The 20,271-nt window shown below is 38.6% G+C and overlaps 1 protein-coding gene across 3 annotated transcripts; it reads right to left on the bottom strand.

Annotated features, from left to right (window-relative positions):
* Positions 1–833: 833 nt before the first annotated feature.
* On the bottom strand, positions 834–19,626 carry sacm1lb (SAC1 like phosphatidylinositide phosphatase b). 3 transcript variants are annotated; one of them, XM_088326274.1, is made up of 20 exons: positions 19,494–19,626; positions 18,965–19,062; positions 18,768–18,842; positions 18,571–18,698; positions 18,258–18,407; positions 17,914–17,973; positions 16,775–16,808; positions 15,422–15,523; positions 15,220–15,305; positions 15,019–15,105; positions 14,855–14,923; positions 14,670–14,749; positions 14,514–14,612; positions 14,282–14,420; positions 14,032–14,101; positions 10,632–10,704; positions 10,255–10,348; positions 4,544–4,636; positions 4,399–4,456; positions 834–2,579 (listed from the first exon to the last, which is right to left on the bottom strand). In XM_088326274.1, the coding sequence occupies exons 1-20, from the start codon at positions 19,520–19,522 to the stop codon at positions 2,443–2,445; spliced, it is 1,761 nt and encodes a 586-aa protein (XP_088182400.1). In that variant the 5' UTR covers positions 19,523–19,626; the 3' UTR covers positions 834–2,442. The 3 variants fall into 3 exon arrangements, with proteins under 3 accessions (XP_088182400.1, XP_088182399.1, XP_088182402.1); XM_088326273.1 differs by lacking the exon at positions 19,494–19,626 and adding an exon at positions 19,308–19,468; XM_088326276.1 differs by lacking the exon at positions 19,494–19,626 and adding an exon at positions 19,139–19,294.
* Positions 19,627–20,271: the final 645 nt, after the last annotated feature.

Below are 20,271 nucleotides of genomic sequence, written 5' to 3' on the forward strand. Positions count from 1 at the left end.
ATTTTTCTGTACCCTTCCCTGTGTGGCTTGATATAATCCTGTCCCTGAGGTGTAGGAAATCCCTTTGACTTCATGTTTAGTTTAGGCTAAGGGTTTCAAATCCAATTCACTATGGGCAGCTGGAGTTAAGGTCTTGGTAAGGTTACAAAAAATAAGGTCAAAGAAATATCTCTATATTAAGAAAATCAAATCTATAATTGATAAAGACAATAGAGAAAATAAAAAAAGACTTGAACTAAATATGTGAGTAGAAAAATCTAACAAACTTAGCTCAAAGGCAGAAAGTCAACCAAAGTTACATCCAAGATGCATCCAGTCCTTTAAGCTTTATTTTAAAGGTGATGATCTCCTCTCACACTTCATTAGCCCCTCGTTCAGCGCTTCGATTCAAGTAAAATATTTTGCGATTTAATTGCAAGAAAAAAGATTAGTTTAATAAGCTAACTTGTTCAAACTTATTCCATGGTTCAAACCAGGAAGTAGAAACCCGATCACAATCTGGGGCAGATGTACATGGATCTCAAAACATTGCTGTATTAATTTAAGGCTCTGCCAGACCAATTAGCAAGGTAAAAGCAGCCGTATCAAACTTGAGCAGGCCGCGGTAACACTAATTTTATATTGACGTGGGGGCCACATACTACTGACTTGGAAACTGCAGGTTTAAAACGACTGATTTAAGCTCAACAGTGGCACGCAATATAATATAGTATGGAACTTTCCAAATAATATGCAATCAATTGAAATTACCATCAAGTAGAATGTCTTAAGGATGGTCAGTGGGAACAGGATACACATTAGCTCAACTCTAAGGGAAAGGCTGTGAATACTAATGTGGTTTAGTCATTTTTTTTTAGCTTTAATAAATTCCACAATTATTCAAATCTCAACTTTGGTACAGTATCGTGACAAAACAAAATGTGGAACAAGTGAAGCACTATTAACACTTTCTGGAAGCACTGCATTTAAAAACATTAGGATGCTAGAAGTGTTTAACTAGGCATACACACATACAGATCTCCAACTTTAATCCCCATGACCCCAGCAAAGTATCTTTCTTGCAAGATAATTAAAACACACAAATTGATATAATGGGATCAATCCATTTATATACTGAATATTAATAGTTTCTTATTTAACTGACTACACTCAGCACATTTCTATAGATTTTTATGCACAAAGCTTAAGAGTTAGACTGTAACACAATGAAAAGTAGTGTAATGTTTACTGTTCCTTTAAAGCAGTGGTCCCAAAACTAGCACCCTGCCCGCCTCCACATTTGGTCCAGCCCCTGGAACAATACCAGAAAGCATTTTGACACACATTTTATTTTTTAAACCTAAAAATAACTCCAAATCTAAGTACACATTTTTGGTTGAAACGGGATTTGAACCTCGGGCAGTGAAAGTGCACGCCCAGCTTTCCAGATGACATTTTAAGAGACATTGGGTTTTATATCATTGTCCCACCATCTCTAGTCACAATACTAAAGACGAATGTTAAATTGGTTGTGCATTTTACTTGTTAAATTGACCATAAATTATTATTATATTCTTCTATTCTAATAATTGTGACACATTATTGTCATTGGAACATGTGAAATGCACAACAAATCTAACATTTGTTTCTGGTACTGTGACTAAAAATCTGCCTTTTCGAAAGTCATCCACACCACTGGTGGTCCAATGCTCGGACAACTAAGCTGATCTTGAACTTGTTATGACTGTGCTTGGTAAAATAAAAAGTTTATGTTCCACGAACTTTTTTCATAATAGCGTCATTGTTTATTTTCTGACTTGCTCTGTGAAGAATCCAAATGAGTTATTTGATAGTGGCTTTCTGGAAAACAATACTTTTTACATTTTGACACTCATTCAATCCTCACAATTGTTTTTGTTACAAACTGAACCCAGACCCTCGTCAGAGAAGGCTTTAGTTGTGTGGCCCTGACGGGAACAAGTTTGGGGACCCCTGCTTAAAAATCCTCAAAATACACCCATAATGTCCCGTGAAATATCTGCAGAAATTTGATTGGTTTTTTCACTTTTGTGATACAAGCTTTGGGAGTATGCCCCGATGAGTGAAAAAGGAGTGCCTTTACATAGGTCCCACGGTTGTCCTCAAAAAAACAATTAATATTGGGAAAAAAAGCGCTAACTCCCCCGCTAAGTCCAGTGCAGTTATCAGCCTGTACCAGACTGCAATGTCTCTTTTTGCAGCTGTGTGGATAGCAGCAGGTCCATGCACGCACAATCTCAGTCTTGCGTGCTTTGTGGTACGGGAGGCGACCCTGCAAGATCCCCACCATCCTCTCTCCCCACTTTACTAATAAAGGCTCCAGGTGGGATGATGATGATGCTGCTGCTGGGGGTTTAACAATGAATTGGCAGAGGATGAGGTGGTGAGCTCGCCAGGGCGGAGCTGCTTTCCACACACACACATTCAGTCCAGCTTCTCTTTCTGGACCAGCTTCGGAGCATCGACAAAGTCTCGTCCGTTGAAGAGGATGAGGCCGCCTGTGACCACGCTTGCTGTTCCCCAGAACAAGACGTAAGCAAGTGTCTCTGTCCACGTGTCACCTATTAAGAAACATCAGAATTCATATTTCGTAACATGTCATCTTTTTCGCACTCTAATGCGCACCAAGTTATAAGGCGCACCCCCAACATTAAAAAAAAAGAAAAAAGTCCATATATATATATATATATAAGGCGTACCAGACTATAGGGCGCATGGACTTAAAACTAACATATTTTTCGTACTGCAAGTCGCTCCGGTGTATACGTCGCACTAGCCAAAAAATGCATAACTAAGAAGGAAAAAACATAGATATGACTCGCACCCAGAGTATAAATTGCATTTTGGGGGAAATGTAATTGTTAAAATCCAACATCCTAACATACATGTCATCTTCAAAGGCAATTTAAAATCAAAATTAAAAAATGTCCCCTGCTTTCAAATGCCCCTCTTAGCATACATCACTCACACAAACGTTACTAAAGCGACATTGGATCTCCTTTTCAAGAATTTATCAGAACAGTAAAACGCCGCATTTGCACCTTCTTTAATAAACGCTTTTGAGTAAATTCAACTTATTTCAATATCTATGCCAATGAGTAAAATAGCGAAATAAATTAGCGGAAAAATGACCAAGAAGATTTACAGTGTCACCTCTACATATGAGATTTATTATTTTCCGGATCGTACTCGTACCTATAACTGCTTGTATCTTGAGCAAATTTTCCTGATCACAATAACTGAAAACCAATGTTGCCAGCTTCCGAATAACATCCAAGTTAACCCTGTATCGCTATAAAATACATCTCCCTGATCACTAAACCTACTTTAAAATAGTAATTGAACATAAAAACACAGTAATAGGATGAATAAGACGATAATAAAAATAACTTCAAAGCCCTTGTCTGTTGTGGTAGTGTCTTGTAAGTCTCATAACTTGGATTTTCTCTCATATGTCGGGAAACACTTGAGCTTGAAAGACATCTTGCATCTCAAATTTCTTGTGGCTTGAGTAGCTTGGATGTAGAGGTATGACTGAATTTAATTTGTAACATTTGATATAGGTCTAATGACATTTTTTCAATGCAAAAATGTTTTTTACCTGAATAATTATTAATAATACATACCAATTATGTTTAGTTACATATTTATTTTACATCAGGCCTACACAATTTCCCTAGACCACTATGGATACAGACTACACATAAAAAAGCATGAGTGGTTATCTCATCATGACACTATTTCTGATGTTATTCTTGGGCCGGACCACGGTAATATTTTCAGAAATTAAACCGGTCCTTGGTTCAGCATACTTGCGCGGGATTCTGAACTGAATGACAAAAAAGGCATTGTGGAAATAATTCGGTCGTCCTGAAAGACATAGACGAAAGGCCGCAAACGTTTCTCACTTACACTGCTTGGTTTGAGCTAAGAAAAAGTGAAACAACATTCTCTCTACTCTAACAAATCTGACACCGTGAAAAGAAATAGTGTATAATATAAACCCTAATTCCTTTTTCGTGTTGTCTGTATCCCTAGTGATATAGTGGAAAGGATCAGGCGCTCTCCTCAGGTTCAATTCCCGTTTCATTCAATGTTATGCAATTGTGAACAAGTATCCATTTCCTTAGTCTGGTTAGAATCCGGTGTCCTTACCATTGCAATCTGGTTTGATCAATCTTAAATTTGTTGATTCATCAATAATTGCACAAATATAATAACAAATTTCCAATTTTGTCCTCAAATGAGGAACACCGGATTATAAGGCGCATGGTCAAATTTCTGTCCAATTAAGGGGTTTTGGGTACGCCTTACATTCCTGAAATACAGTACTTTGCTATACGTTTATTTCATACAGTACTTCAACGCTATTTGTCTTACCAGCCATTAGCAAGCAGATGATACACATGGAAAATGCTACCACCATGATGATAGGCAACTGAAACACAAAGAACAAACTTGGAGTGAAATAAGAAAAGAAAAAAACAAGGCTACCACACAATAAGTTGAAAGGCTTTAGTCTTACCGTAAGGAATTTCCAATCTTTAGGTTCACGCAATGGTGTACACAAATCTGCTTCATCCACAGCAAAGTTTCCTAGGAAAAGGTCTATGGAGTCCTGAGTTGACAAAAAAAAAGAAACTTTCTTCATTCAGACAGAACTGCAGGCCCGTAAAATGTCAACAGAGTGGGTAGAGTAAATGATAACATTATAGTTTAGTACACTCAAACATAAGGAAAGAATATACCAATGGATTTTTAACTTGCAAAGAGAACAGGAGAGGACCCAAACCTTCCAAAATAAAATCCAACCTACTCTAAAAGTCCTCCAATGAGCCTATTCTTTTATATTAAATCTCCTATGTTCGAAAAGGGCGTGAAGATCAAAGAACAGCAACATTATTGTCAGATAGCGACAATGATGTAATTAGTAAATATAACGAACTACAATAAGGTATAATAGTCAAAATAAAGAACTGGAATCCTATGCCATTTCTTTTGCAGGTGTCCAACTCAACAGTAAGATAATTTGCAAATAGAGGACTTCAGTTTATTCTATATTAGACAATTTAAATGAACGTTAATTATACAGCCCTTTACAACAATCCTTTCAAAGTGCTTTACAGTAGTTATAACAGAAGCAATAAGTAAAAACCAAACCAAAAAAAATTATAAAAACAATAAAGGACCATAAAAACAAATACAACAGTATCAAATACAACAAAATAAAAGTGTCATTGCACTACCGAGTATCAAAAACCATGGTGAAGAAGTGCGTTTTTAGCCTGGATTTAAAGAGGGCTAGTCAAAAATAAGACGTAACACGAAGGGGAGCTGATCCCAGAGACTGGGGGCAGCAACAGAAAGGGCTCGGTCATCCCAGTGTTTATATTTTGACCATGGCACTTCCAGCGCAAGTTGGTCCTTGGACTTCAAAACTCTAGCAGGATTGAGAATAGTGAAACGCTCAGATAAATAAGAGTAAAAGTTTAAAATCCATTCTAAAATGGATGGGAGCCAATAAAGGGATTTAAGAATAGGAGAGATAAGCGCACGTCTCCTAATGTAGGTTTAAAGAAGGGCAGCAAAGTTCTGCACTGGTTGAAGGCAACTGAGAGATGACTGGGAAACGCCAACATAAATTGCATCGCAAAAATCTGATCTTGAGCTTTTCAAGGCATTTATTTATGTTAAATGTTGGCGCATAGTAATTTGCAATCATTCCGTTTGGATAACTTGGCAAAATGGGATGGGCGAGTACCAGTAGAATGTACAGCTGTCAACGCCAGCCTTTTTTTGGGAGATCTGTACTTGTGATAGTCGCCGATATAAGTAACAGCTAACCTTTAAAGAAAGTTTAAAAATCAGGAAATAGAAGTTTGAATACGGTAGTATTGCATTGTCTTTATTTCATACCATTTCAATCAAAAATAATATTATAAGGAATTTTAGGATCTGGTGGTATCTAAACCTTATCGAGGACAGCTTAAGAGTATATTTTAAGTCGGAAAAAGGGTTATTGATGTATCCTTAGCAAAAACTAAGTTTTGTCATGAAAAATATAACTTTAATGGAAGTTAATATAAATGCAGTATATATATTTTTAATCTTTGTGCATTGCACAGTTGACATACTGTGTCTGTACGTAACATGATGTAACTAAAAGTAGACCAATAAAGACATTTATGAGAACTGGGAACTTGGACTTGAAGTCTAAAGTCAATAGACGTATAAACTGCAGACACAAAAAGGTGCATTTAGAAGAATGGTATTAAGGCTAATATTTTTGGTATAGATTTTAAAAAGTGGTCGGCGGCGCCCTCTGTTGGCTGCGGCTGCATCGGCTCGCTACAACGGGTCAGGTGCAATCGACATTTCGTTCTGTGTACATTGTTACACAGAATGACAATACAAGGAAATTATTATTATTATTATTATTATTATTAGTGTTGACACTACCCAGCCTGAGAAAAGCCAAGCTATCACAGCATTGCAGAGAAGTCTAATACTGCATTTAAATTTTGAGAGAGTCTTGAATCAAATTAGATAATGAAAAAAATGGGTTCTTTGCACAGCTCTGCTAATTCTTAGTACTGCGCCTTTTTTCCATTTTTTTTTTGTTTTTGAGTAGACAAACGGATTAACCTGGGTGTGTCTTTTCCCAAGTGGTGGTTGCTGGGGTCAGACACGACTGGAGTAATCTGTTTGTTCATTCATAAAAGATTAGAAATAAAGGTGATAGATAATTCAGGAAGTTGTGGATTTGTGTGAAAACGATTGTCTTCGTTTCTAAATTTATCATCTGTAATAACCCTGTACAGTATCATTTCATTTGAATTGTCATGCCTTGGTGACAAAGTTACGCTGCACATGATCACATCAAAGGGGAATCTACTCTGAAATGACAACAATCACAATAGAAAAATGACACGGTTTCAAAGTTCACCTTTTGTTTTAGAGTTTTATGAAGCCTCTAAATCAAAGGTCATGAGGACTGATGTACTTTAGTAACCTAGGAACTTATGGCAACCAATATGCTGGAAATTAGAATATCAGCTAAAAAGGAGCATTTCGCAGTGGGGTGCGTCATTTGAGGGGTCCTTAAAAAGTTGAAAGTATTTTCTCTAATAAGTATGTGATAAAAATGCCCAATTAGGTTCAAAGAGCCTTTAGTAATAGTCTTTCCATCGGGCCTATCTGATTTTGTCTTACTTTTAACAAAGCTGTTTGAGGCGGTACACTTAAGGTAGGAGGAATGGGGGTGAGGGGGAGGTAGAGTGGAGAGTAACTTCATGCTCGTCCCCGGGTATAAAAATAAATAAATAGTGTAACAGGAAAATTGTGAAAAAGAAAAAGAAAAAAAGAAAAGTTCATTCGATGGTGTTTAGGAAATGCACGTAACATGCAACATAAGGAGCTTGTCAAAGGCTACAATGATGACACAAGCCAAGAGATGGGGTCAACGAGTAAAAAAGTTCCAAATTCCGGACGGCTCCTTTAAGCTAAACTATTCTTTATATAACTTTTCTAAATCCTCTAGTAAACAAAACAGCGTAGTTCGTTTTAGATAGAGATGGATAGATACTTTATTCATCCCCGAAGGGAAATTCACATTTCCAGCAGCATCCCTGAGCTGAGAACAATACAATAATAAAGCAAAAAGAATACAATATACAAATACCTAGTGTGACGTGCAAATGCCCACTGTAGCGTGTTATATAGAATAACTAAATAGTGCTACACAGAATACATATTGCAATAAGATTCGGTAATATGCAATGTAGGTGGTGTGGTTTACTGTGGGCTTTTAGTCTGCCGGGTAGAGTTAAAGAGCCTCATGGCATGAGGAAGAATAGATCTCTTCAGTCTGTCCGTAGTACAAGACAGTGACAGCAGTCTGTCGCTGAAACTGCTCTTCTGTCTGGAGATAATGCTGTGTAGTGGATGCGATGGATTGTCCATGATTGACCGCAGCTTTTCCAGTGCCCGTCTCTCAGCTACTGTTGTTAGGCTGTCCAATTCTTTGCCCACAACAGAGCTCGCTTTCCTAGCCAGTTTATTGAGACGAGAGGCATCCTTCTTCTTGATGCTGCCTCCCCAACACGCTGTCGCATAGAAGAGGGCGCTTGCCACAACTGTCTCATAGAATATTTTCAGGAGCTTTTTGCAGATTTTGAAGGAGGCCAGCCTTCTGAGGAAGTAAAGTCGGCTTTGCCCTTTCCTACATAGAGCTTCTGTGTTGGCAGTCCAGTCCAGTTTGTTGTCCAGCTGCACACCCAGGTATTTGTAGGTCTGGACAAATTCTACACATTCTCCTTTGATGGTTACAGGAACCGGGTGAGTTCTGGTTCTCCTGAAGTCCACCACCATCTCCATGGTCTTGGTGGTGTTCAGGTGCAGGTGGTCTGCGTCGATCCATCGGACAAAGTCCTGAATCAATTTCCTGTACTCCTCCTCCTGCCCATTTCTGATACATCCCACGATCGCAGTGTCGTCGGCAAACTTTTGCACATGGCAGGACTCAGAGTTGTACTTAAAGTCTGATGTATATAGAGTAAATCGGAACGGAGAGAGCACGGTCCCCTGCGGAGATCCTGTGCTGCTAACCACAGTGTCCGATGTACAGCCCCCCTGTTTCACATACTGGGGTCTGCCTGTCAGGTAGTCAGTAATCCATTCTACAAGGTGTGAGCTAACTCCCATCTCTGTCAGTTTCCTACTCAGTAGCAGAGGCTGTATGGTATTGAAGGCACTGGAGAAGTCCAAAAATGTAATCCTCACAGCCCCCTTAGCCCTATCCAGGTGAGAGAGGGATTGGTGTAACATGTATACTATAGCATCCTCCACTCCCACTTTCTCCAGGTAAGCAAATTGCAGTGGGTCAATGGCGTGACGGACCTGTAGCCTCAGGTGGTGCAGCAGCAACCGCTTCATGGATTTCATCACATGTGATGTCAGGGCAACCGGCCTGAAGTCGTTGAGTTCCTCAGGTCTTGATTTCTTTGGGACTGGGATGATGCAGGATATTTTCCACAGCTGAGGGACCCTCCCCTGTTCAAGGCTCAGGTTGAAGATGCGCTGTAGAGGGTCTCCCATCTCAGACGCACAGGCTTTCAGCAGTCGGGGGGATACTCCATCTGGACCAGCTGCCTTGCTGGCTCACAGCCTTCTCAGCTCTCCACACACCTGGGCTGCAGTTATTTTTAGTGGGGGGATGTCCAGAGGGGGAGGGGGAAGGACAGCTGCAGTACTCAGGGGTGAGGATGAGGCGGAGTGGTCAAACCTGTTGAAAAAGTTGTTCAACTGGTTGACTCGCCCCACATCTATATCCACAGCCACACCCTGCTTGGTGCTGCAGCCAGTAATTGTTTTCATCCCTTCCCACACCTCCTTCATGTTGTTGTTCTGCAGCTTTTTCTCCAACTTCCTCCTGTACTGCTCCTTCCCTTTCCGGAGCTGGACTTTGAGCTCCTTCTGTACTCGTTTTAGCTCCTGCTGATCACCATTTTTAAAGGCCCTCTTCTTTTGGTTCAGAAGGCACTTGATGTCGCTCGTGATCCAGGGCTTGTTGTTGGCATAGCAGCGTACAGTCTTTATAGAAACAACATTGTCCATGCAGAAATTAATGTAGTCAGTAGTGCAGTTTGCCATCTCCTCAATGTCCCCACTGCTGGACCCTAGTTTTGGTTGGATTTTCCATCTCACTCGGGTGTGGAGAGCAATTATTTTATTCAAAAACTACACAAGAAAAACTCATTTTTTTACAAAGAGGCCCCCCTCTTCGGACGATGGCTCCAGTCTGCAGTCCGTCAAATGCACTTGCGTAAATTTCTTAGACCAGGAAAATCGAAAATGAAGCCCACAGGCCGGACCCAGCCAGTTGGATGATTTATTCTGGCCCGCCATAAATTTCTGAGTTTGTCAAAAAAGAAGTCTCTAGTTTAAGTCATTTCTATCAAAAGTGATGATTGATAAAATAAATTCAAACCAAACGATCCCTCTGGCCACTAGAAGGCAGTAAAGGATATACTGTACAATGCTTAGAAAATATCTCATGTCATCCATGGTTAAAATATGAAGGGTAGGCTAAATGATAAAGTATAATACTGAAAACGGTAAGCTAACAAAATGTAAATTGGAATTATTTGACTAATCCAGCCTGTCTGAGAACAGAAAGTCTGGATCTGTCCCCAGAGCCAAACTGAGTTTGACATATTTGAGATAGAAAAACTTTACCTGTCTGAATCCATCAGAGAAGTTGTTTTTGTAATATCGTATCATGGAGTTCCAACCGTCCATCAGCAGACCCCACTGAGTTCTCTTGCCTGTCCTAAAGACAAGAACATTACCATGATCACTGCCCGAAGATAGCTGGGATGGGCTCCAGCGCCCCCGCGACCCTACTGAGGATAAGCGGTGCAGATAATGGATGGATGGATATGATGAGTTTAATGCACCACAGAATAAACAAATATCAAGATGAATCATAAAGAAAAATTTATCAGCATAACATGAAAACAATTTGCCTTACTTCATATAAGAGAGGTGGCAATTCATTAGGCAATTCAGTTAATATAAAGAATTCAACATGATATCGGTTTTACATAACTGACCTGGTGAAGTCGGTCTTCAATGCTCCAGTGCCGGCATATTGTTTAGCACATGCGTCTGCATTGTCAGCCCAAGCTGCAGTTAAGCAAGCATGGAAAGGATGTCAAAAAAACAAGATGTATTATTTTTACAAGGAAGTGTGCAATAGTACAGTGATCCCTCTCTATAACGCGGTGGTTACTTTTCATAGTTTTTCTGCTTCACAGATTTGCATCATGCATTGTGTTCTGCTTTCTGATTGGCTAAGCAGTGCCAAAGACAGCAGGGACGGGTACTGTTTTGTTCGGATTGTTAATATGTCTACCCTGCAAGGAAATATATTGAATATGGATGGGCAATTTAAATCTTCACCTTCAGCCTACTTACACATGTGTTTATATGTTATATAATTGGATTGTATTTTGTTGTTTCCTTTTGTTAATTAGTGGTAGATGTTTTGTGTTGGCCTGAAAAAGCCAATCAAACTAAAGTAGTTATCGGTCATAAATAAATAGATATTTACAGTATAAAGTACTTTTGTTAAAACGAATGCTTGGGCCTATAGAGAAAAAGCTGTTTATTCAATTTCAATGCATTGTAGAGCAGGGGTCTGCAACCTGTGGCTAGGGAGACATATATGGCTCTTTTCACGAGTAGATCTGGCTCAAAGATCAAATGGAAAACACACACTTTTTTAATTAGTTTGTTACATTCAGGGCCAAATGTAGCATGTGCAAGGCCGGGACATCACCAAATACATGTAAGCTTCAGTCCAGTATATATATATATATATATATATATATATATATATATATACCGTATTTTCCGCACTATATGGCGCACCATGTTATAAGGCGCACCTTCAATGAATGATATATTTTAAAACTTATGCCATACATAAGACGCACCCCATTATAAGGCGCTATAAGTGCATGCTGGTTTAAGATCAGGTAATTGTGCAATTTTGTAATTGTAATCCTGTGCAGTCCTTCGAGACATTTTTGGGATTAAGGGCTATTTACGGTAAATAAATGTGACGACTTGACTACAGTAGAGAATGTAGTTACTTTATGCAACCTCTAGATGTTGCCACGCTCAAGGGAATGTCAACAAAATATTCAAAAAGGTCAAACTTTATTAACAAACAAGCTTTCCACAACTCCATTCACTCCCAAAATAAATAAACAGCCGTTTTATTATTTTCTCTGAGGTAAAGCATTTTCGTGACACATCTTTGACATCTTTGAACAACATCGACATATCATTTTATTTTTTGTCCATTTAGTCAACACGCAAAGAAAAAAACGTCTGATAGTGTTATTTTAAATGAAACGTTAGTGCAATCGCAATAAAGTGACACTCGTAATGTGAAAAAACAACGAGTGCAAAGCAATAACATAATAACTGTAAAATGTAAAACGTAAACACACAAAAGAAAAACAAAGATCACTCTATAAGCTCCTCATCGACGAATCCTTCGAATTCTTCTTCTGCTGTGTTCGAATTGACCATATCTCAGTGAATGGGCCATCCAACACGTCCGGTGTTTTTGTGCCAGCGCTGTTGCCTTCATACGTATAGTTATCGTACTGACACTTCTGCTTGCCGCTCTTTGTTGAACAACCCACTGTTCAAGTGTCTCCTCTAACTCTGGCCATCTTGCTTTATTGCCACGGAAACTTTGTTGAGTTTTCCTTACTTGGCGGAGCTTATCTTCATCCTTTCTCCACTTCCGTACCATCGATTCATTTAAGTTTAACTCTCTCGCTGCCGCTCTATTGCCGTGTTGTGCTGCGTGACTGATCGCTTTGAGTTTAAACTCGGCGTTGTACGCGTGTCTCTTAACAGGAGCCATTTTCTTATACAAATGCACGTATGAAAGAGAATCTCGCTCTCTCTCTCGCTCTCTCTCTCTCTCTCTCTCTCTCAAACGTCACATTCTGAATAATTCTGCGTTTGTTTAAGGTAAATTGTGCTTTACATCTTCACCAGTCATAATCCTGGATTCAGACAAATACTGTATTTGTTGAATATGAATTAAGCAGTTTAATGGGGTAGCCATTTTGCCACTTAGTAAACAAATACAACACGAGCCCCGGCAACTACCAATCGTTTAATATTTCCCAGTATGCACAGCGCGAAAAATGGAGTCGGCGGCTGTTTCTCGTAGTTGCGAGACCTTGCGAATTTAATATTGAGCCATATATAAGGCGCACTGTGTTATAAGGCGCATGGTCAGCTTTTGAAAAAAAACAAGACTTTTAGGTGCGCCTTATAGTGCGGAAAATACGGTATATATATATATATACAGGGTTGGGTAGGGTTACTTTAAATTGATTACTTTCAATTACTTTTGGATTACTTCAATACCAAATATGCTAATAAAAGACAAAAGAAACTAAATATGAATAAAATGACTAAATTTTGTGCAGGCTTGGGGAGTAACAGAATACATGGAACGGCAAAAATGATGTTGGCAAGCTGTTTGGATTAATTTTCATTTTGTTTCTGTCGCATTTGATGTTAGTTTTGCCGGAGATCAAAGCGATCAAAGCCAGGAGAGAAAGTATACCACGTGTTGTGAGTCATCATTTTATTCATATTTAGTTTATTTTGTCTTTTATTAGCATATTTGGTGTTGGAGTAATCCAAAAGTAATGGAAAGTAATCCAGTTAAAGTAACCCTACTCAACCCTGCATGTGTGTATATATATATATATATATATATATATATAAGGCATAGTGTTAACTGACTGTTTTGGTTGTACATCGCGAAAGATAACTTTATTGAAGCTCATTAAACTATCTCCACAGAAATTAAATGTAAACACCCAAAAACTATCAATGCACCCAGAGAAATTTGATTGGGTGAGCGGTAGGAATGGGCAGAGCTTTAAACATCGCGCACACACCTTCTTCGGCTCGCCCAGTGCCGTCTGCACAGAAGGTAAATATGTCGGTTTCGTCGGTTGAAGTATTTTGTGGCATTTTTACATAACTTTTTTGAAACCATTCTTAGGACAAAAATGACAGTAAAAATGAGCCTCAACACAATAAATTACTGCGGGAGGGAGACAAATTTTAAGTGATACATTGATATGGCACACAGGCTATTGTTATTTCATAATTTTTTTTAAATCATCAAATGTTACACAGTGAAAAAATTTGGTGAATAATTAGCTTTTGTCTGGAGAGCAGGTTTGGCGGTTTGTAGAATTTTTGGTCTTAAAATATATGGTGTAGCTCTCTCATAAAAAATGTTTTGCTTTTACTGCTCTTTGGGTCAAAAAAGTTCCCAACGCCTGTTGTTGAGTATTTGACTGAACAATATTAGTTAAAAAAAAAGTTTTCTACTTCACAGATTTGCCTCTAAATGAAAGATCACTGTACAGTAAGTGGAAAAACAGCTAACAAAGAGCTTACCATTTTTGAAATTCTTTTCAAAATCTGCTTGATCTTCAATCCGTTGGTTCGCGTGGAGGACCCCTATTTTCTATAGAACCACAGTACAGTTTGAAGAACTAAAATAACATTTCAATTTGGTTTATAATTGACATCCATCTTGGGATCAATTACTTGACAGTTGCATCTTGTGGAAAATAACAGTGTCTCTCCTAATGTATTGATGCTGTTCTTAAAGAATTTATCCACCGTTTGTAGCATAATATCTTACCTGCAGTTGCGCTTGTAGCGAACGTCTGGCCAGCAGGCTCTGGATGACATTAGTACGGTCCAAACAGTCCATGCAGTTACTCCGAAACGTTCCCTCTTGACTTAAGAGTATGTTCCCATCTGAATCCACCAGGAAATACCTGCACACCACAAGCATTGACCTGTTTACGACCATACCTCCCTGAGAAAGCCTAATCTCGGGAAGCTAAGCAGGGTCAGAAATTCAAACTGACCCAAAATCCTCCTGGGTTTCTGCAACCATATCCAACAGGATGTTCAGACGATGCCACCTCATCTGACTGCACTCTTTGTGAAAGTCAAACGCTATATACCTGAAGAAAGGAAAGCATTGTCGAACAAAAACATAAATTGGTTCATGTGACTCTTACTTGATGGTGCAGTTTCCTAAGTTGACCACCATCTTTTCAAAATTCTTCTCTAGTGGATATTCTGAGCCTTTTTGGTTGATCTGAAAAAGGAAAATGGGTTAAGGGGATGCTGTCTTCAATGAAATTACCTCCCACGATTTCCACAATCAGTATTTTACCACGGTTATTATATTTTATCATCTCACCAGATTCAAAATAACTTGCTTTCCATACAAGAGGATCTGTGAGTCGAAATGTCTCTGGAATCCATCCAACTGAAATAAAGAAGAGCAATGAAAAGTTAACTAAAATAGTAAACTACCAAAATTAATGTATTTAATAAAAGCAGTAATGCCAACTCGTAGTTTACATGATTCACGGTTTTGCTGATTTGTGGTCTTGGCTTGTACTTAAGGTTTGGTCTTTGGGACCAGAAGAAGGGTATTGAGCCTCTTGTCTGGCAAAGATAAAAAAAATGCATAAATGTAACTCCTGCAACAATAATTCCATATCGCAAATGTGTACCTTCTGATACATCCAATATTTGTTCCAACATGTTTCATGAGCTCACCTGAACAAATGAAGCCTTAGCATTGTTGTACTGCACTATTTGCTCCGTCTCAACATAGTTGGCGGCATGTCCCTCGGAATCAATGCCTGGATAAAAAAGGCAGTAAATATTAAGAGCACAGTTTGGGAAAAATACTTCAGTCAACTTGATGTCTGGATTTCACATACTTGACACTGGCATACCATATAATAAGGATAAGTACCTCTGACGTAATAGCGGACACCAGCTCTGAAACAGCTCCTTCTGGAGATGATACTCCAATCAAACAATTTCCCATTGATGCAGCTTGACTTCATGATGATGACTAATAAAAACATGTGTTAAGGACCCAGACGGGATAAGACATTTTTGTTTTTCTCTCCTTTATTACTGAATTTTCATACCCATAAGAAACACATGAAAGTCTCAGATTTCCTTCTAAATGTAGGGTGCCTGTCTCTCATGCAGAACGGCTGATAGAGACCAGCTCGATGGCCTTAGCGTTGGGTGCTTACCGACAGGTTCGAGCTTTGCCCAAGTCAAGACTTACAACATTTTTGGGTAAAATCTCATTTTTTTCTGAGATTGTTCACATTTCCAACTAAATGCGAATTATACGAGTCTCCTATGACTTTTAGTCGTCTCTTGTTTAATTGCATTCCTATCCCGCATGCGTGGAAGAGGACGTGTCCCGTCACATGCAATGCATTGAGAGGGGAAGTGCTCGTGGATTCATATGAGGCGATTTGAAAGTTATTGGGCTATCGAAAGCTGAACATAGTTGTCCCCCAAAATATGGATTAAAACCAAAACCTCACTTTGCCTCCATTGAATGCTTTAAGTGTTTTCGTCTACCATGGTTTGTTGATTTCTATGATATGCTAGAGAATTGAAGATTGATGAATCGAAAGTTCACAAGTTGGAAGCTGAAAATGAACTCCAACAAGTTTTTATCAGTGTGTTATACTTTGTAATGAAACAATAGTATGCTTGTCTGTGTAGTTGTGGGGCTGTCACGAGGCACTCGCACCAAGTTAGCGGGTTCCCTGTATATGTAAAATACATATATAGAATCAGCTACGGAGAGTGTGCCTTTTAACAAGGTGCGCCTCACGGGCGTTAAATATGGTAGCTTAATCCCTCTTGTATCTACAGTAGATGTTTTTTCTTAATTTACTTATCAGCCTTAGTTGGTTCCTAGTGTTATGTATTTACAAATTCCTTTTAAGATTAGTATTAAACATGCACATGATTCCAGCGTCATTGTGAGTGTGTGTGTGCGGATTTAAAGAATGAACCACTAAAATGGTACAAAGCGATCACCTAAATTGAGGTGCAGGCACTTTCAGATTAATGACAGCCGTTTTACAAGGTCTTTCATGCGTTCTCCTGATAAAATTATCCAAAAATTAATGTGATGCTCTGAAAGCTTGTACAAGTTTAATAACCATATTTAATTCATCCAATGAGACAAGTTCATGAATTACTTGTTTTAATAAATTACCCTAATATTCACTAGAATGTCAAACTGGAGGAATAAACAATAATGTGAGAAAACAATAATGTAAAAGGATACATCCATGGACAACAGGGAACACAAACTTGTGCAGCTAAAAAGAAAACACAGTAAATGATGTAAGAAAGGCTTTTTAGCAGTATGTATAATATATGCAAGCTATTCAACATGGGCGGTCTCACATTTACAGAGGAGAAAAGGTGTTTAGTCAACCACTTATTGTACATGTAATCAGAAGAGGACTCGGAAATGGCCCTAAGGTTAGATTAGACCAAAATAGAACTTTGGGTTGGAAAGAAAACTTCCATTGTTCGAAGGAGAAAGAATACTGTAATGTATCCAAATAACACCATTACCGGGTGAAAAGCATTGAAACCAATTTGCTGAGTTATTCTTTTGCAGAAGGCAAGGACAACTAATTGGTGCGGGAAAAAAATGAATTGTCTTGTCAAAGTATGAGTTTGGCCCTTAGTAGAGGCATTGAAGATGAAACGTAGTTGGGTCTTTCAGCACGACAATGATCCCTTCCCAGGCAAAATAGGATGGAATTTGCAAGACATATTTCAAGGTCTCAAAATGGCCTAGATAGTATCCAAGTCTCAACCCCATATACTGGGAGGTCGGTGGTTCGCGCCTCGGCCGAGTCATTCCTAAGACTTAAAAGTGGTCGGCGGCGCCCTCTGTTGGCTGCGGCTGCATCGGCTCGCTACAACGGGTCAGGTGCAATCGACATTTCGTTCTGTGTACATTGTTACACAGAATGACAATACAAGGAAATTATTATTATTATTATTATTATTATAAAATCTATAAAGGCAGTTCAACGTTTGTGTTTTCCAACATCCCAGCTCAAAACATGCAGATGGAGGACTGGCCAAAATGCCAGCAACCAGGTGTGAAAACCTTGTGAGGACTTGATAAAAGGTTAGACCTTTATCATTACCAAAAGGGGTGTTGAAAACCAAATACTTATTTTTGACCATAGGGTGCAAATAATTATTTTTAAAAAACTTACAATAGTAGTTTCTGGATTTTGTTCCCCTCATTCTATAGCTTATATTTGAGGAAGAACTATGATAGCAATTACAGGCTTCCCTCAGCTTTTTAAGTGAGAAACTTGTACAATTGGTGGTTAACTAGAATTTCTCCTCACCCACAGTTTATTCTAAAATTAAAAATTAGATTGAAAAATAGCCTACCTCAGGCTGTGCAATGAATTCCCTCAACAGGTGGCCATTCCAGACAAAACGTTGATCGGCCTGTAAATAAAGATAAAATGGGACACTCAAAACACTAGTTTTTCCTCGTTTTTATACGGTTATTAATTTATTGATCAAGAGTAGGACTACCATAATAAATTATTCACATGTTACGAAGACAAGTGTACAAGTGACAGCCATTTTACAGATATTTGACTATTTTTTAAGGACCAACAAAACGTCTTCTCAATACTTTCACAAATCTAACCCCCAAAGAAATCTTTTACGACACAAAAAAAGCATAGTGAAAAAGACAAGGTACATGAACAATTTTTCCCACATACCCTCTCAAGAAGGCTCATCTCCTGAAATTCAGGACTTGTGTTTGCCAGGCGTTGCAGAGTATGTGTGAGGTCGTAGGTGGTTGCAAAGTAGAAGCTGTCTGTATGCAGTACATTGCTTATCATGGACAGGAAGGTTTTGTTGTCAAGCATCTGTAAAACAATAAAAATTGAGCGCCGCATGACAAAACTGCAGCTTTTTGCAGTTTGCTTTGTTTACAGCATTTATTTCAGATATGCACAAATTAAGACAAAATGTATGGGCTTAGAGAAAAATTGTGTACTAAAAAAATTGCAGTCAAAACAACTTAATCACCTGGTTGTCTGTTAAGTGTAGTATTGTCTTCTTATAGGAGATGACATCAAAGTCTAAGGCCTTCCATACAGCATGTCCCAAAAGGTCCCCCACCTTCTTTTTCTTTGTGATGATAATCAGGTACATACCTAATACAATGAAAAAGGACAAGAACATCAGGGTTGTTAAAATCCATAGATTTCATTGGTCATAACTACCTGCCACCAAGCGTATTGTTCCCATGAGCCCACATATTGGTCTGGTCTCGGCAAATGCAGGAATGTCCCTCTTAACTGTGGACATGCGGGAAACATCCAAGAGTTAGCGGATGCAAAATTCTATCAGTCATACAATTCATGAATACGGATGTCGCAAATGGGTCTTTTTGAGAGTTTGCGAGAGAATGAATGCACACCTGTGAGCGTCATCTCAGTTGACACCCTATCGATAGCCAACACGTCCACGGTGCCATCGTCACAAGCCTCGATGTAAAATTTATCCGCTGTGGTACGCCTGGAATGGGAACAAAAAGAGTGATCACAACTTCAGTTTCAGTCTCGCAAAAGAAAGAATAAATCTGAATAAATACAAAGCAAATAGGGGCAATGTCTCAGGTGCGAAAAATGCGGAAATCGATCATTCTGTCGAGCAGTCCAGTAACTAACACATACATCGAATAACGCCAGGCAATGGTAAAAAATGGTGGCATTAATCAGCACATCGAAATACCAATCAGTTATCAAAGCTGAGATAATCACATTGATCGATAAAACTTTGTCGCGTGTGGAATGTGTTCTCGCCCCAGGACCCGTGATGTAATCTTTCGAACAGTAAAAACAGGACGCAGTTCGATTAAATCTTCTGTGTTTAGTTTAGGACGCATACATTATCGTGAACTATAAAACAAAATAACGTAATATTGTCACAATACGAGGAACACTCACAAGTTAAAACTCTCATAGGTGCTCGCCATCTTTCATTCAGTAACCTCGTCCGTGACGTGTCAGCCAGTAACGACTACTTCCGTCATCAACACTGGAGACCTATTTTACTGCGCACGCGCAAAGCAAAAACACGGTTGAGCTTGAAATACGTACATGACTTGTTAACTTATATCTTCATACCTGTCAAGCTCCAGGGCTCCATGCCCTTACAAACTGTCGTATTTTCCCTTAAAAAATACAAAATAACCTTACACCATATTTTTTTCAAACGTGTTTATTTATGTAGTTTAACATGTTATACTGTACATGTGTTTCTTTATATCACATATATTGTTAATTAACATTTTGTTGTGAGATACTGAGTTGCTCGACATGAATGAGGTTTATTATAAAAAAGTTAAAAAATTATGTAGTTTGGACGTTCACTGTAGAAGGAAAAAATACATGCAAAAATAATTAAGTAGAATAATACATTTTCTTATACAAATTATGAATTCATTTTCTGCATTAAATTATTGTTGGTAATAAACTGATTAAATGGATAACCACAAACCTGTCTTTTTTCAATTTCTCCTTTTATGCTTCCTTTTTTTCTTAATTTCTTTATCCAACATAATAATTTGTAATATAATACATCAAAGCAAGCGAGCTGTTTGAGAGCCGGCTCTCTTTAATGAGTTGAGCTGAAAAAGCCGGTTCTCTAAAAAGAGACAGACTTCGTTTAACTACACAACTACCACATGAAATCCGATGTTGAAGATGCATGATGGGAACCCCC

Source organism: Urocampus carinirostris, chromosome 2 (assembly GCF_059441175.1).
Source record: "Urocampus carinirostris isolate Australia breed hairy pipefish chromosome 2, RoL_Ucar_1.0, whole genome shotgun sequence".
NCBI classification, from domain to species: Eukaryota; Metazoa; Chordata; class Actinopteri; order Syngnathiformes; family Syngnathidae; genus Urocampus; species Urocampus carinirostris.

Excerpts from the sequence above, each read along its gene's own strand:
- sacm1lb (XM_088326273.1), bottom strand. The coding sequence starts at position 19,432 with ATGCGTCCTAAACTAAACACAGAAGATTTAATCGAACTGCGTCCTGTT. Across the intron at positions 19,063-19,307 it reads ACAAAGTTTTATCGATCAAT|GCGTACCACAGCGGATAAAT; the intron begins GTGATTATCTCA and ends TTCCCATTCCAG. Across the intron at positions 15,106-15,219 it reads CTAAGGCTTCATTTGTTCAG|ACAAGAGGCTCAATACCCTT; the intron begins GTGAGCTCATGA and ends TATCTTTGCCAG.